This window comes from Amblyomma maculatum, chromosome 10 (genome assembly GCF_055883805.1).
Source record: "Amblyomma maculatum isolate TAMU_Amacu chromosome 10, ASM5588380v1, whole genome shotgun sequence".
Lineage (NCBI taxonomy): Eukaryota > Metazoa > Arthropoda > Arachnida > Ixodida > Ixodidae > Amblyomma > Amblyomma maculatum.
This window is the reverse complement of record NC_139353.1, coordinates 121,795,081-121,813,085: the sequence shown is the minus strand read 5'-3', so window position 1 is coordinate 121,813,085 and position 18,005 is coordinate 121,795,081. Positions and strand designations below refer to the sequence as shown.

General features: G+C 45.2%; 2 protein-coding genes across 2 annotated transcripts in view; one reads left to right on the top strand and one right to left on the bottom strand.

Moving 5' to 3' along the window:
- LOC146177383 (endothelin-converting enzyme 1-like) overlaps nucleotides 1-5,723 on the bottom strand; it is a 35,447-nt gene extending 29,724 nt beyond the window's left edge. The window contains exons 1-2 of the mRNA XM_084581540.1: nucleotides 5,598-5,723; nucleotides 2,722-2,970 (exon numbers count right to left, since the gene is read on the bottom strand). Of these exons, the coding sequence (XP_084437666.1) occupies nucleotides 2,722-2,970; nucleotides 5,598-5,723 (375 nt within the window). The remainder of the gene's footprint in view (nucleotides 1-2,721; nucleotides 2,971-5,597) is intronic.
- Nucleotides 5,724-14,473: 8,750 nt separating this feature from the next.
- LOC146177382 (uncharacterized) lies at nucleotides 14,474-17,631 on the top strand. The gene is made up of 2 exons (XM_084580444.1): nucleotides 14,474-14,804; nucleotides 17,314-17,631. Exons 1-2 carry the CDS (start codon nucleotides 14,582-14,584, stop codon nucleotides 17,463-17,465), a joined length of 375 nt encoding a protein of 124 aa, XP_084436570.1. The 5' UTR covers nucleotides 14,474-14,581; the 3' UTR covers nucleotides 17,466-17,631.
- The last annotated feature ends 374 nt before the right edge of the window (nucleotides 17,632-18,005 follow it).

Sequence of the window (18,005 nt, the reverse complement as noted above, 5' to 3'; positions counted from 1 at the left end):
TGAGACAGTGAACAAAAATACACTACATCATCAAAAGATGTAAAAAAAAGAAAACGGAGCAAAATTTTAGTGGCAAGTTCTATTCACTGCTTTCCGCTCACCGGCAAAGGTAAACGCTGAAAAAAATGTAGAACATTATGTTTTCTACTTCTCGAAATATCAGTTAGGGAAAAGTTGAGATACAAACTGACAGGTCCCGAATGACAATTTAGGTATCACTAAGAGGGGAAAATAACCAATTTTTATATTCCGTTATGAGAGTTTATGAACTCATTTACGGAATCATCAATTATGGCGAAATAATTATGACAAATTATGAGGATGTTGTTTGCACTTGAAAACTCACAAGAATAACTTACGAAACATTAACATCAAAACTATCATTAACCATTACAACTTCATATTCTTTCAACTTAATCGTAAAATATCTAGCGCTCCTGCCTGTGTTAAATTGTTGCTGCGAGGCAGTGAATTGACACCACCAAAACTGTCACAGCAGGTGAAAATGGCGTCCTGATAGCCTGGGGGTTTTCTAAACAAGAATGTAAATGATTGTGTTGAGCCTGATTTTCCAGGCTCATGCCATGTACGGGATCCTCGCTTATCACTGGCTATCATGCACAGCTTTCTTTCAGCCAGGTATTACATTGAGAGGGAATAAACGCTAGAATCAGCGCGTTTCAACCGAGTTTGTAAAACCGCTTTCTGCTACTTGCTTGAACAGTACGGTGGCAGTGCTTATATGAAGCCTCGCTAATCAAGATTTACTGCTTTCCATGTGATCTGCTGCTACATCGCTGTTAGCTTGCCATTTGTGGCTGCGGCGCCAGTTTTTTTGGCGGCCTGTCCGAATAGCGCAGATAGTCGCAGTTAGACTTTGCAAACTTTGTTACTCTAGTTAGGCCATACAACTAGGCCCAATCAAGCGACTCGCCAGGCCCGGGATTTTAACCATCGATCCCGAGAAAAAAATACAGTTGCTTCCCTCCTTTCTGCTTTTCGACTGCATTAGCGAAGGTCTTCATCAACCCATGGTAATAAAAATTCTTGGCTCAGTTTTGGTGCTCCAAAGTGCCCGACCGGCCAAATGTCAGCTCACCTTCAACAGTAGCAGTATTGGGCGAGCTGGAAGTAGTTCTGTTTGTGGAATAGCGCGAACGAGACAACGGACTGAAGAAAGAGTAGACAACACAGGGCGCTTTCTAACAACTGTAGATTTATTGAAAAACACTTTAACGATATAAGGAGAAAACGCTCAGAACCAAACACAAATGATTCCGCTGCAAAGAAAGGCACTTATCAATGAAGGCTATCTCATTATCCTTTAACCTATCGGATGCTTTTGCTACACACGTGTCCCAGTTCTTGCCTTTGCAGTAAGCTTCGACTGGAGAAATATGGGAGAGGCCTTCCCCTACAGTGGGTATATTCATGCTGATGATGATGAAACTTCGACAATCTCTCCGCCTATCTGGTTGTTCCTGCAGTATTGAATTGTGTTATGAAAGTCAGACACGCAAGGCTTATCTTTAAGATCATTGCAGTCATCATCATCATCAGTCTGACTATACCCACGGCAGGGCGAAGGCCTCTCCCATATTTCTCCACTTAGCCCGGTTCTGTGCTGGCTGCATCCACTTCACCCCTGCGAACTTCTTAACCTCATCCGCCCAGCTAACTTTCTGCCGCCCCCTGCTACGCTTTCCTTCCCTTGGAATCCAGTTTGTTACCCTAAGCGATCATCGGTTATCCTCTCTTCGCACTACATGTCCTGCCCATGCCCATTTCTTCTTAATTTCCACTAGAACGTCGGTAACTTGAGTTATTTCTCTGACCCACTCTGCACGCTTCCTATCTCTTAATGTTGCCCCTACCGTTTTTCGTTCCATAGCCCTCTGAGTTGTCCTCAACTTAAATAGAATTCTCTTCGTTAGCCTCCACGTTCGAGCCCCATAGGTGAGTACAGGTAAGATGCAACTGTTGTATACTTTCCTCTTTAGCGATACCGGTAAGCTGCTAGTCATAATCTGTGAGTGCTTGCCAAATGCACTCCATCCCAATCTTATTCTTCTTGTTATTTCCTTTTCATGGTCCGGATCTGCGGTTACTACCTGTCCTAAGTAGACATATTCGCCTACTACTGCACTGCAGTCACGACAGTGCACTAAGAGGTTATAGGAGTTGGAGTGTTTCACAGCAAGAGAAGTTTCGTGCACTTTAAGTCTGATATTGATACACCTCCCGGTTTGAACATAATATATCTTTCCACAAGCCAAAGGAACCCTGTAAACGACACCTTTTTTGCAGTCCGTGAACTTATCTGCGTGTGACACAGTGCAATGACAACTTTCTCTCCTGAGCGAGGCTGTCTCCAGTTTCTTATGCACTGCATACCACACGTTTCCACCCAAGAACCAAACAATCCAATATTACCGCAACAACCAGGTAGAAAGCAAGATTTTTGAAGCTTACTGCATAGCTAAGAACCCGGACACGTGTGTGGCGAAATCGTCCATTACGTTACAGAATAATGAGATAGCGTTAATTGATAAGTGCCTTTATTTGCAGCCTAATCCTTGATGCATTGTTTTGCGCGTTTTCTCCTTATATACTTCATAAGTTTTCAAGTAAACCTTCAGTTGGTAGCAACTGCCCGCGTCGTCTACTCTTTCTTCTGTCCCTCGTCCTATTCACGCTATTCCACAAACAAATTCAGCTAACCTTGTTGGATGCGGGTTCTTTGCCTGTTGTCAGCAGCTCGTTCAGTGCCTTTATGGAATCCTCCTTCATCTGCATGCTGGCTGCCTTCGACGCAGTGGAATGTACTGATGTCGGACGTGACCGACGGGCCGTAGACTGCTTGCGCTGTGGGGACGTCCCTGCGGAAGCGCAGACACCCGGATCTGCAGGCTGCTCTTGCTGGTCGGCATTATTGGCCTCCTGCAAAAACCAGCTGATGGTGAGCGTTCTCTGTAGACACACAGAATGATGCCGCAATTATGGAAGCAGGGGACCTAACTCGTGCTCCCAGCCTATGCATGCACAAGCGACCTTGAGTCTTAAGCTTCCAGAATGGTTTTTACAACTGAGTTGCAAAGATTAAAATTGTAGGATTTCAAAATCTCGCATTCGGTAATATGTTTCATAGTAGCTACCTTTGTGAAGAAACAATTAATGGTAGCTTTGGTAATCATAGTGAATGTGATTAAATAAAGCGCTAAGGCAGCTGTGCCTGGTACAGGAATTTAGGTTAAAAAGGTTGCCTAAGCATTTCACCGCGATACTAGGCTCACCTGCAGAGATTGCGTTAAAGGAAAATGAGGGGTTCGTTATAATGCACAGGAATCGGTATAACAAGCTTTCAGTTTCCTTTCTCTCATGTCGATAATCCCTTCAATGGCGGCGTGAATGTGGCAGTCGTGATACATACGTGGTGTTAGAGGGCTAGAGCACAACCATGATGGCTGCGCTGCTTGATCACGTTCGAAGATGCACTTGAGAGAATGCATGGCGCCCTATCACCACCGCCACGGGTGAAGCTTTTTCTGGTGAATATTTTAAAGACTAGATCCCATGCAACGTAATTACCGACGAAAACATGAGGTTGGGTTGCCGCCAACATAGCTTTATTGGTGGAGTTTCGTATGTGTATAGAGATTGCGGGCGAGCGGAGCCTACACTGGCTGCGTGCAAGCATATCGTCTTCTGCTGCGTATTCAATTATCTATAACACAAAGCGATTATACTTCAAATATTTCATTGATCAATAGGAAAAATGAATAGATTCAATGCACTTTAACGATCCCCAGGTGGTCGAAATCTCCGTTGTCCTCCACTACGGCGTCTCTCATAGCCTGAGTCGCTTTGGGACATTAAACCCCACAAACCAAACCAAACTAATAGATTTCTTTGCTCTCCTTGGATGGGCTTGCTCCCTATCCCAACTGGGCTGTGTTGGAATGATTTGATATGAGCTACCAGGAAAGACAGTTGGGCACGTCATGCATCACAGAAAACTAGTTGCAGCAATATAGATGCAAAAAGCTAATTCTTCCTCTCAAAATTAAATTCTTGCTTTGAGGACACGGCGCTATCGAGGGCCGTGCTTATGAAGTGGTAACGTGCTTCCCCTATACATAAAACATGCGCCACATATGATAACGATTATCCGAGGCGTTTGCACGTGAAAACTAATGCCGCGAGGCAGGAGGCGAAGCCATATTTTCTTGAAGGACGGTATGATATACCAAACACTCCGCTGTCTGTGTAGCGGCATCAATACTATGCGACGTTGCACATTATCGCAAGAATTTTATGGCATTTTCAGACATATTGAAGATATATGGACAGTCAATTTAGTGATGTCAGTGTACATTACTTCTTTTTGTGCATACAGCATGAAAGAGAACAATTGTGCCCATAAAAACGTGCACTCTGCATTTAACGCAAAGTATGCTATTCAACTACGAAATCGCTCGCAGATGGCCGATTCAAAAAAATGTCTATCATCCAGTGATAAAGGCCGAAGAGTGAATTGCGCCCAATTACAGGTCGTCCTAGCAAAAGGAACATTTTTGTAATGGTGATTTAACATGCAAGCTTCTTGCACGCCAAATATTGAAGCGTACGCAATTTTTTTTATTACGTGTGAAAAACAATATTAATAAAAACGCCTCTGCGTCTTAAATTTTCGAGCACTGTGAATATATAGAAGCAACTGTTAAAGTTTAAGGATAAGGTTACTGAAAGACACGGAAATACAGAGATCTAAAACACTAGGCTGCCTCAAAACGAACTGAGAAAACTAGGGGTGCATGAAAATCAGATTTCCAGAATAGCAGACAAGGTGCGTTGAGACACTAAAATCTTCTTCAAGCGGCTGCATTTGTAGAAGTGGTCAAGTATAATTTTCCAAAAAGGGTAAAGAGAATGCGAAACTAGTAAAAGAGCAAAATGGGTAAATATCCTGAAGTATATCAAAGGAAGACAAGCAATAAATCATCTCGTAACTTCCGTTTCGCCTTCAATGCGGTGGATATATGGCGAGTTAAGAATTTGTACTGTGGTATATGCATAAATCGATGCCTTCAACGGCCCCCGCCCGTGGTGACTTAGTGGTTAGAGCGCTCGGCTGTAATTCGAAGATGAGGGATCAATCCCGACCTAGGCAGTCACATTAGATTGAGGGCGAAAAGCAAAGCGTCTGTCTAGTGCGCTACGCACGCGTAGGTAGACATTTGCGGAGCCCTTCCCTGAGACGTCCCTCATAGTGCTATCGCATTGGAATGATAAGCCGTATAACGCAGCTATAAGTGACAATGACTTCGATCCTATTTGGAGCGTAGAAGAACTCCAGCATTGCAGTAAACCTTAGGCAGGGTGAAACCAGTGTCATTAAATACGGTAAAACTCTGGCACACCCGAAAAATTGCACACCGAGTAAATTACACTCACTGGGTACAGCACAACTCCAAGAATATCGGCAATATGGTCAATTCCCATGCGTACATTTAATGATATCGCTGATATCACGAAATTAAGGATATGCAGCCTAGTTACGCCGCCCCGCTGTTCCCAAGCAGCCAAGAACAGCCCACCGAGGGTGCATCCAGGCCGGTGTTCACCAGGCCATTTAGCGCGTTCATGGGTTCTCTGGTTGTCCCCTGCTTTGGTGCCTCGGACGCTTCGGAGTACTTCGGCACCCCATTTGCTAAGGGGGCCATAGATGTCACATTTGAGGACCCTCCGCGAGCAGAGGCGGAGGCGTCTGGTTGGAATTACATTTTGCCGGCTTCATTTGACCCCTGAGCAGGAGAACGTACTGTCCTCACTTTAACGGGGTAAAGCTTTTTTGTGTGTGTGTGTGTGAAGAAGGTATTTGCTCTAATATTCCATAAACATCTGAGGTGGCCAAGTGGTTTCAATAATTCTGACTGAGATGATTTGATTGTGCTTTGAATACTTGGGGAAATGATCTCTACGCGTAGAGAGCCTAAATGTAGCGTTTTCATGTACCCTGAGGCGTCTAAGATATCTAGCGTGAATAAAATGGCCATCCTGCGGAAACTACCTACCCGAGTCGGCAGCTCCTGACGGAAGTTCTACATCAAATTTGTGTACTGTCTTTTGTCTTCGTGTGAGCTGGCTAATTACGTTAAGGTTCTGTTTGTACATGCAATACGACGCTTACTCTACACAAGATTACTCTACAAGACTGCAGGATTTCGGTGGGTGGTAACCATAGTTCTAAACTCTACAGGTTTATTCACTGCAAAGAGCTGAACAAATGATACCGCTTTTACGCAGAAGCGCATCTAAGCGTATCACAAGCTCACGTGCAGCATTGGGATATCAGAACGTTACGCAGTAAAGTAGCTGCTATGCAAATTAAATTTTACTTGAAATAGCATACCTATTCCCTCTAAAAAGGGGCGCCATAATGTACGGCTACAGGTTAACCTAGCACACGTAGAGTTCTTTAACGCGCACTAATAGCTCCATACATCGTTGTTTTCCATGTCCAACCAGATCTGAGGCTGGGCCTCTGCAACGATGGGCGTCTTGTTTTGGATGCGATGATCGAACAAGGTGCCTCGTGTTGAACGTGCACGTGGGACAACGATGGCAGATCATATCACAAACAGACGGACTAACAAGGCAGCATAAGCGCTAAATTTTTAATGCTCAACATGCACCAACTTGCCCAGGAAGACGTTATACTCAAGGCAGATCGCATGATTGAAGTAAACGTTTTGTCGCGTCTTTCGAACAGTTCTCTACGGCGGTCGGAATCTCTGGAGGTCTACCACAGCTGCCGAACATTACAAGCATTGGAACGCCTCCATGGCCTCGACCGCCATGGCTTTAAAGTTGTTATACTGTTTGATTGTAAGGAACGAGCGCATTGACAGACACCACGCGATGAAACATCGAGGTGCAAAACAAGCTAAAACGTTAATGAATCGTAACACAGTGATTTAAAGAAAGCAAGGCGCGCGGATGCACCACACGTACCGCGGCGGGCGCAAAAGCCGAGGGCGAAGAAACGGTTGGGGACTTCTGCGTAGATATCGCTGCCGGCGAACCCTTTATCTCAGAAGCCGCATGCAGAGATTTGGTGCCCTTTTGTCTGCCGCCTCGTTTCTGGCTATCCTTCGTGGCCTCCTTGCTCTGCGGCCCAGGCGGGGACGACAACTGCGAGGCTGGAGGCGCTTCTCCGTGTGAAGCGACAGTCGCAATGACTGTGGGGGGCTTGTCTCGTTCCTCCGCGACGGGAGAGTTCAGCCTTGCTCTCCTTGAGCTCTTCAATGCCTTGGACGACATTGTCCTTTGGAAAAAAGTAAGTTTGATGTAATCTTTGGGAATAAAGCAAACAGAGCGATGGTGACGCGGCGAAGGGCGCTTTCTTCTTCTGCTTCTGCGTGTGCGGCTCGCGCGCACGTGTCAATTGTTTGTTATCTGTGCTAACGACGAAGTACTCAGAAAGAACGAGTAAGTAAAATAATACAAAACGTATGTAGGGCACTCGATTGATGTATACATTTCTAAAAGAAAGTGAATGGTGGAGTAAAGGAAAAGAAACCAAAATGTGAAAGAAATGAAGTAAGAAAAACAAATCGTTACGCCCACTGGGATTTGCAGAACAAGTGATATTTGAAAACTTTAGCAAGCAAACAATATAATCCCATAAATTGATTTTCATGCCGGTAAAAACAAACCTGTGAATGTCCAAGGGCGGTGGCGCCAAATGACAGCAGTATCGGGATACTTAAACCGAGGCTAAACTGTGGCAATGGCTTATCCATCAACCGTCTTCTCAACGCGCTGAAGCGACGGCAAAATAATAAAAATGATCTAATTATTCCTGTTCACCACTAAATGCGCAGGCTGGAGAAAGTTCCAAACCAGCCTGTCAACATAAACATTTAGAAGTAGGATACGGCAGCGCAGTCTTGTTAGAGAAATCTCAAGTTGCCGTGAGTGGCATAATTTCCTGCCTAAAGAACATTCAGGCGCAGGTGATCATCAGATCTTAAAATAACTGCTGTTTGCATATTTAATAAAATGCTTCATCGAAACCTCTCTGCGGTGATGTACGTCGTCACCGGAAAGATAGGTAACACAACGGTAATTAAGAGACGTTATTGCTACGCCATCAGCAAATTCATTTTAATTCTCATTTCTCTCACCTGGTACCATATATGATGTGTAAAAGACTCATATGTCGAGGAATATGGGATAGGAATACTTTTACGATCGCCGAATCCACTTGTAAAAAAAAGGGACGGCCACAAGGAGAGAGATTCAATAATGACAGGCACTGCATAAAAAGAAGTCTAGTTTCCCTGAAGCCAGTACCATGGCCAGAAACTTCGCTTTCCGGAAGAGACACAGAAGAGACGGAAAGTCCGGAAAAGACACAGAAAAGAAACAGCCTAGATGGGGACAATATACACCCACTCCTGCTTTTTATTACGCTATGATGCATCGGTTGCTATTGTTATCCTAGTAGGAAGGCTTCTTAAAATATTTATTGATTCGTTTAGAATAAAGGATGATTAATATTTAGGATTATTTGGGAAAATGTCGTCGAAGACAATTTCAGCAAAAGACCCCCTAGAGTGCAAGGCAACAATCCCTGGAAGGGTAACGTTTTAAGGATCTATCTACCTTTGAGACAGAAGTACCTGCGGGGTGCGAAGTGTAGGCCAATGGGCACCGAAAAAGGACGTTGGTTGGCAGCAAATAACAGATGTAGATCGTTGAAAATCAGATTCACATATTCTAGGTACGTGCGAACAGTTACAAATTGTAATCTACAGTGCAAGGTGCAAAGCGGGTGTCAAGGAAAGCCATGTTGTTGACCATAAACTTGGGAAGCCCATGGCATGAACGAAGCAAGAAAACAAGCAGGCGAATTTTATCAGCTGGCGAACCAGAAAACGGCACTGACCCAAACTCTAAATTTGCACGGACGTTCAATAAATAAACCATTAAAAGCGCATTTCTTCGCATTCTAGACCGAGGACTACTTATTCGGCGCAAAAGGCCTAGGGCAAGAGGCCCTTCTGTGGCGATATAGAGAATGCGCAGCTGCCGTGTAAGATTATCACAAATGATACTTAGATATTTTAAAGACCTAACTTGAAGTATTTTTGCAGATACATTAAACACAGACTCACGGGATCATTTATATTGAGAACAAGGACGGTGCTCTATTTCACACTATATATGAATTGAAGCCACACAATCAAATCTCAATACAGTTTGTACGTTTGCAAGATCCCATAAAGGCATTGGATGTCTGATACAGCCACAAAAAAAAGACAATATCATTTACATATACGTAAAGCGCACTTGATGACTTATTGGAACTGATGGGACTTGTATATAGAAAAGCGCAGGAGAGATGTAGGAACTTCCCTGGCTTGCTTGTACCTACTCCAATGTACTTTGTTCAATGCACAGAAATGCTCTCTCAAGGAATGTGGATATCCATGCTACCAAATACCGTGTAGACTGCAGGACATGTAATTTTTGCAACTAACATTCTTTGTTCTACACTATCATAATCTTTGGCTATATATAATATCACAATGCAGCGTGCATGTTTTGGCGGTGTGCATTAAGCACGCGACCCTCGAGGTCAGTATGAGCAATCCAGGTAGAACACTTTGGATGGAAGCCAATTGGGCAAGGTCTTGGTTCACGAAGTCGGCAATTCGTATAAATAATATCACCCTTTCGAATATTTTACAATATTTTATCATAAAGACATAGATCTAATATTATATATAGAAAAGTCATTGCCATTGCTCATAAGTAATCACTTTGGCAAGTTTCCAATCTGCAGGCATCCAAGCGCGTGTTTTAGGGAATAATTTACTATTTCTAATAATGGGTCAAGAAACTCCTCAAAGAGGATTTTTCTCATTTTCTAAGTTACCCTTTAAGGGCCAAGAGCAGCAGCTCGTAATCTCATTCCTATAGGAGGACGGTCAGAAAGAGTAATTTGAAGGGGTGTGCCATATGTTGCTTGATAATCAACAACGGCAGTCAGATGCTGTGCTGTTGTCTTACTTTACCCTATAACATATTAGGGAAAGTGAGGAGGTTACTTAAACCCATCAATCGAAGGGTTGATTTGGTGCGGTCAAACAAACACGCGACTAGTCCGGTCAAAAGGAACATATCTTTTTATACAGAAACATGAAACTACACAAATAACAACAAATACCAAATAACGAGCTTAACAAACAAGACGAAGACGAACATAAACTAGTAACAGGCACCGGACGGTGGAAGAAGGAAGTCCGTACGGACGCTCCCGGTAGCGTGGGCTCGGAGTGAAAGGAACACCAGGTGTCCACAGGTGCTTGTGTCAGGCCAACAGGTGACAATGTAGCGGGAGAGGTTCGGCCGAGGTGAGGGACTTCGTATTGCCGTCAAGCAGCTGAAGCGTCAAATTTCCAGATGAGTCTATCTAGTCCACCCAGCACGACGCCGAACCTGCGTGCTGGCTACGTTCTCCAGGAGCATAACACGAATCGACCACTCCCAGTTCTGATCACCCGAGTCATAGGAGAGATGGGATGCGTTTAGCAGGAGCTCTGTGGCCACTGCCTGGTCTGGTCACCAGGTTCGCAGGCCAGGCGGAACGCGATCAGCAGGAGCTCCTTGGCTAGCATCCTCCAGCTACACTGCACCGTCGTTCTCTGTCTTATGCGTCAAAGTGTTCTATTTTGCAAGCGCCCCATAATTCCGTCCTCTTCCTCACCTATCCCTGCTCCTATGCGACCTGATCCTATGCGAGAGCCGATCAAATACTTTCACGGCTTATAAACTTAAACCCCCGTACAATGAAAGTCGAGAGGACAAAATGCCTATTTGAATAGATATGCACATGTGGTCACAGGACAGGTTTGGCCAAGAAAAATGTGGGCCACAGCTTTAAGATATTTTGTACATGTGGTCAGAAGACAGTGTTGGCCAAGAGAAAAGTGGGCAACAGCTTTGAAATATTTTGTACATGTGGTCACAGGACAGGGTTGGCCAAGTGAAAAGTGGGCCACAGCTTTGAGATATTTTGTACATGTGGTCACAGGACAGGGTTGGCCAAGAGAAAAGTGGGCCACAGCTTTGAGATATTTTGTACATGTGGTCACAGAACAGGGTTGGCCAAGAGAAAAGTGGGCCACAGCTTTGAGACATTTTGTACGTGTGGTCACAGGACAGGGTTGGCCAAGAGAAAAGTGGGCCACAGCTTTGAGATATTTTGTACATGTGGTCACAGAACAGGGTTGGCCAAGAGAAAAAAGTGGGCCACAGCTTACAGATATTTTGTACATGTGGTCACAGAACAGCGTTGGCCAAGAGAAAAGTGGGCCACAGCTTTGAGATATTTTGTACATGTGGTCACAGGACAGAGTTGGCCCCGAGAAAAGTGGGCCACAGCTTTGAGATATTTTGTACATGTGGTCACAGGACAGGGTTGGCCAAGAGAAAAGTGGGCCACAACTTTGAGATATTTTGTACATGTGGTAACAGGACAGTGTTGGCCAAGAGAAAAGTGGGCCACAGCTTTGAGATATTTTGTACATGTGGTCACAGAACAGGGTTGGCCAAGAGAAAAGTTGGCCACAGCTTTGAAATATTTTGTACATGTGGTCACAGGACAGGGTTGGCCAAGAGAAAAGTGGGCCACAGCTTTGAGATATTTTGTACATGTGGTCACAGGACAGAGCTGGTCAAGAGAAAAGTGGGCCACAGCTTTGAGATATTTTGTACATGTGGTCACAGGACAGGGTTGGCCAAGAGAAAAGTGGGCCACAGCTTTGAGATATTTTGTACATGTGGTCACAGGACAGGGTTGGCCAAGAGAAATGTGGGCCACAGCTTTGAGATATTTTGTACGTGTGGTCACATGACAGGGTTGGCCAAGAGAAAAGTGGCCAAAGCTTTAGGGTTGGCCAAGAGAAACGTGGGCCACAGCTTTGAGATATTTTGTACATGTGGTCACAGGACAGGGTTGGCCAAGAGAAAAGTGGGCCGCAGCTTTGAGATATTTTGTACATGTGGTCACAGGACAGGTTTGGCCAAGAGTTAAGTAGGCCACAGCTTTGAGATATCTTGTACATGTGATCACAGGACAGGGTTACAAAAAAAGTGGGCCACAGCTTTGACTTATTTTGTAGGAATTAGCAGGAATATGTGTCCTAGCTTTTTATTTGGGAAACATTTCACCTTTTTCTAAGCGTTGCTTAACAATAAAGGCAATAATGGGCTGATGATTTGTAACAATTAATGTCCCTATATGCTCGTCAACAGTGATCGGTCTAAATTGGATTAACAGGTGTTTACCCATATTGGCATATTCTGGCTACCCTTCGACATTAACAATATGGCAAACCATTGGTTTTGCCTTTAATACATCAGTACGAAATTACTGCATGCAGTTCGAGGTCACACCCTGTTTTTTAAAGTAGTAAGGTTTTGCTGCGTATTGTGTCAATTGTTGTCATCACTCGAAATAAACTTTTAAAGAATACTGCAGTATTCTCATGTCATGCTTTTTCATTTGCCAGCATTGAACAATTGTTCGCAAGCGCTCATCAGACAAGTAGTGAATGAAACAAGGAAAAAGGATTCTGCGAAAACTTTTATCCAGTAGGTTTGTACAGAGCACGGCGCCAGGATCCATGATTTTCGTACCGCCATAAGGCCCAAGAAAACCCAGCTCTTATTTGCGGATGAATTTCAGAATTTCAAAACGTACACCTTGCTTTTCACGTATGGCATCTGTAAAAACCGGAGTAAAACCGTAGCATATTTATTATTCAAACCGACAAGCAAAAAAAGCATAAAGACGCATTGAGTTCGGTAATAAAACCATGGGTAATTAACAAAAGAAACTTTTTTAACATATTTATCTCAAAACGAAACGTCTTTGGCAGCTGTGCTGAGCGATAATTGTGACATCGCGGTGAAATATCAGACGACTGGCAGATTCCACACAACTGACTGTAATGCTTTGAAAAGAAGAGGACATGAACAGTTGAGAACCTCTGCTCTGAACCATAGGCAGCTTCTGTTCCGTTGCTGAACTGTATTCAACCGTAAGGTTTCAGGTAACTAGGTATCCAAGTATCGAACATTTTACGCAGCTGCATATTCTTCATGTCTTACAGAAAGCAATTGTATAGAACGGTGAAAAAAATCAAAACAGAAATTATTAAAGTGCAGAAAATTTTTATGTTGCAAATTTAATTAAGTGCATCTTGATAATATTGCATTTGAAAGCTACAGCGACTACATAAGACAAATATGCGGGTTGTCTTTTACTTGAGGACTCTGATTTGCGTGCGCGAAAGCATTCAAAATATATAAAACGTAAAAACATTCTCGCGACTATGGCAGAAGCTTCGCACAAAAACTGTTTCGAGCATTTACGGCGGATGAGCGCAAAGAGCGACTATGTTCCAGAAAAAATAATTAATATTTGCGGCATTGCACCACCTGTCACACAATTCGCAAGTCGTTTGCTTTCGAATTAACTTAGAGGCATGCGGCTTCACAAGAGCGTGTGTTCCTCATTTCTCTTCCTAATTAATGACATATAAAACCTTTTTAAATCTCGGTTGCCAGTGCTCTGCCCACAACGTCAGGCTGGACATTTCACAATGAGAATCCTTAAAAAGAAGTGTCTTCGCCTGTCTCCCTTTCTCCCGAAAAAATTAAAAAAAAATTATAATGCGGCATATTGTCCATACTCACATCCAACATTATCGCACGGTAAAATGAGGGTGGTACTCACAAATAGAATCTCTTGCAGGCTAGACTGAAGTTTTATTGCGTATTGACCAACACCGATCTGTGACGTAATAAGGATGCGGTGGCGCTTCTGTCGTCAGGCTGGGCCAACTGGGGGTGAAAAGTAGGCTTAGCGCCCATAAAAATACATGGAACCAAAGTATTTCAATACAATTTTCTAATTTCATAGGGCACCTATGATTTCGTTATTTGGTGCAGAGCAACCATGAACGTCCTAGAACAGATGGTGGAAGTATGAAATCTTATTACTGGGGCGAAGTATTTTTAAAACACCGCGAAACGTATGGGGGTATGAGTCAATTGGATGGGCAACCCTAATGAACACATGTAAATACAACATACCGCAACATTTTTCTTGTTTCGCAGAGCATCAGAGGTAGTGACCGGTCGTTAACGTTGGCCAGCGTTTTGAAGATCTTCGGCGTGGAAACATATTCGAAAAGCTTAGTGTTGTATATTTGGTTTCGCCGGATGGAGATACGGTAATTTGTTGTTGCCCCATCACGCCATGCAGTAGCGATCCTAAGTGCTTAATGTTGTATATTTGGTTTCGGTTCGAGTTTGTGATCACCGGCCGCCAGAGGCACCAGTGTCGCTCTGTGTATATAAGTGACTGCATGTTGAAATAAAGGGGATTTTTCTTGGTTGCTTGGCAGTCCGTGTACATCTGCGGCACACGCCGCTACAACATTGGCGACGAGGATTGGCCGATTTCGGGGGGCGTGACTTTCGCCGCTTGCTCTTCGGCGCCATGAGTGTTTCGGGACTCGCGCCACCGCCCCCGTTCCTGCCCGCGCCTGGCCAACCTGCTGTTGCGTGGCCGCAATGGTTCCCCATCTTCGAGAACTACCTGCTTGCTTCGGGTGCCTCCGACTGCACACCGGATCGTCGCAAGGCGCTACTTCTTCACAGTCTCGGGGTAGAAGGTCAGCGCATATTTTACACCCTCCCATCTTTGGACAACGCCAAGCTCGGTGAGCAAATTGCTACTGATAAAGCATCGGGCTCAGGCGATGCAAGGCCTGAAGTATCATCGTATGATATCGCAGTGGCCGCTCTGCATGCTCATTTTTCGGCAACAAGCAATGTTGTTGCCGAACGGCATCGTTTTAGTAGGCGTGTCCAACAAGTTGGTGAATCAGTGAATGAGTACATCACTGCATTACGGGAGCTTTCTGCTACATGCTCGTTTCCTGTTGAGGAAGATTCGCTGCGTGACCAGTTCGTTGCGGGTATTTCGTCTCGGAGCTTGCGCGAACGTTTTCTTCTTGAAGGATCGTCTCTCTCGTTCGCTAGAGCGGTACTCCTGGCAAGGCAGTTTGAGCAGGCGTACAATGATCTGCAAGAATTTCCTTCTGAAGTTGTTGGACGTATGAATACTCGTGGAAATACGCCTACGCGCACACCATATTTCGACGAGAGCTCGAAGCAGTCACACAGCCGCCAATCGTGTTGTTATCGCTGCGGTTCATCTCAGCACAGTGCGGCATCATTTCGCTGTCTAGCCAAAAGCAAGCGTTGTCACCATTGCGGTGTTATGGGTCACTTCCGCTCTGTTTGCAAGAAACGAGGCTCCGCTCCGGTTCGTGAGGTAGACAGCCAAAATTCTTCGAGCGAGGAAGTTTTGAGCATTCTGGCTGTGACGACGGCCGCTCGCTCCGCAGTTCACGTCACAGTTTCGATTGGCCGCACGGACGTAACTTTCCTTGTAGATTCTGGGTCATCTGTTTAAATTGTTACACAGGACCTTTTCAAGCAACATTTTGGAGACCACGTACTTTTTGCCCCAACAGTTCGGTTACTAGACTATTCAAAACAGCAAATTCCGGTTCGTGGCTGTTTCTTCGCTGACGTTACATACAAAGCTCACACAACAAGTCTTCTTTTCTATGTTGTAGAACAAGGCACCTCACTCTTGGGTATCGATGCCATCAAGGCTCTCGGGCTACAGATTGATGGGTCATCTCTTCAATGCCTTGAAACGACGCTAACGTCTAATTCTCGAAGGGAACAGCGCTCTGAGCCGACAAAAGCCGTGCAGGAAATTAACCTCCCAAAGGAATTAGTTGAAGAGTTTGGATCTCTTTTCGATCCAGGCCTTGGCCTCGCAAAAGGTTTTGTGCACCACGTCAAAACGCGATCCACAGTGCAGCCATTCCAATCAAAACTTCGGCGCCTTCCGCTCTCACTGCGACCATTGGTCTCGGAAGAGCTCCGTCGATTGGAAAATATGGACGTGATAGAGAGGGTGGAGGCATCTGAATGGGTGTCACCCATTGTGGTCGTTAAAAAGAAAGAGGGAGGTATTCGCCTCTGTGTAGACCTTAGACAAGCAAACAAAGCTGTCGTAGCAGACAGCTTTCCCCTTCCTCATACAGAAGAGCTATTGCATAGCCTAGTGGGGGCAACAAATTTTTCTAAGCTAGACCTCGCATCAGCTTACCACCAGGTCATGCTTCACCCTGCGAGTCGCGATTTGACCGCATTTCTTACTCACGAAGGCCTCTTTCGTTTTAAAAGAGTGTGCTTCGGGCTGGCTTCTGCGCCCTCTGCATTTCAGAGTATGATGTCCAAAGTCCTGCAGGGATGTAAGGGCGTGCTTTTCTATATAGATGATATTATAATCTTCGGGCGGGGCCGGCAGGAGCACATAGATAACCTTGCATCAGTACTTAGACGCATTAAAGAGGCAGGACTCAAGCTGAACAGGAAATGTATCTTCGATACGCAGGAACTTTCATTTTTGGGTCACAGGATCACAGCAAGTGGTATTGTTCCACTGGAGGAAAAGGTTGCTTCCATCAAGGATACCCCGGCACCCACCGATGCAGCCAGCCTTCGATCGTTCCTTGGACTGGTCGAATACTACTCTAGGTTCGTTCCCAACTTTGCCGAGATGGTTGAACCGATGCGTGTTCTTCTTCGAAAAGGGCAACCATTTGTTTGGTCTGGCGAGGTAGACTCCAGTTTTCGAAAGATCAAAGAGGAACTTGCGTCCAGCACAGTCCTGCGGATGCTCGATGCATCCCTTCCCGTTGTAGTTTCCACTGACGCTTCTGACTGTGGGCTTGGAGCGGTTCTCCAACAGGTGGATGGAGAGGAACTGCACACAGTCGCCTTTGCTTCTCGAGCACTTTCATCCGCAGAGAGGAGATATTCAGTAGGAGAACGTGAAGCACTTGCGTGTGTTTTGGCGTGCGAGAAGTGGCATGTCTACTTGTGGGGACGCCATTTGACATTGCTTACTGACCACCAAGCCTTGGTCGCATTGCTTTCTACCCAAGGGCCAGGAAGGCGTCCTTTGCGAATAGCACGGTGGGCGGAGCGCCTACTGCAGTACAACTATACAGTAAAGTACCGGAAGGGTTCGCAAAATCGAGTAGCAGATGCGCTTTCTCGTCTCCCTGCGTCATCTCCTCAGGAAGAAGAGACTTTACCGGATGAAACTGTATCAGTTGCCTTTGTATCGTCTTGCATTACCAGGGAAGAGTTTGAACAGGCCCAGTCGGAAGACGGCACACTGCAACAAATCAAGGCTTACATTGAATCGTCGTGGCCTACGCACAAATCCTTGCCGGGTGAGCTTCAACCTTTCTTCAAACTTCGCGATGAGCTTTCAGTGGTGGACAATTTGATTTTGCGTGGCGAACGCCTTGTGGTCCCCGCATCACTTACACCGCGGATAATTACCGCTGCTCATGAGGCCCACCCTGGAATTGTACGAACGAAAGCACGTCTGCGAGAAAAATTTTGGTGGCCAGCCATGGACAGGCAAGTCGAGCTAGCTATCCAAACATGTAGTATATGTCAAGCAGCGGACAAAAGCTCGAAGGTTAGGGCTGCACCATTGAACCCGGTCCCCTTACCAAAGGAACCGAGGCTAAAGCTGGGAATGGACATTGTTGGCCCATTTGAGAGAGCGCCACACGATTGCCGATATGCAATCACGCTGGTCGACTACTTTTCTAAGTGGCCCGAGGTATATTTTTGCAACCAAGCCACAACACGCACAGTGACAAGCTTCTTGGTGTCAGTGTTCGCACGTGAAGGTTACCCAGAAGAAATCGTTTGCGATAACGGGCCACAGTTTTCATCTCGAGAGTTCCAAGCTTTTCTGCAGGATCGCGGCATCCGCTTGCGGCATTCGTCCGTATACTACCCCCAAGCAAACGGTC

Bases quoted from the DNA above. Each gene is read 5' to 3' on its own strand.
- LOC146177382 (XM_084580444.1), top strand. From the start codon at position 14,582: ATGAGTGTTTCGGGACTCGCGCCACCGCCCCCGTTCCTGCCCGCGCCT. The intron at 14,805-17,313 runs GTGAGCAAATTG...TTGCATTACCAG, and splicing joins TTTGGACAACGCCAAGCTCG to GGAAGAGTTTGAACAGGCCC.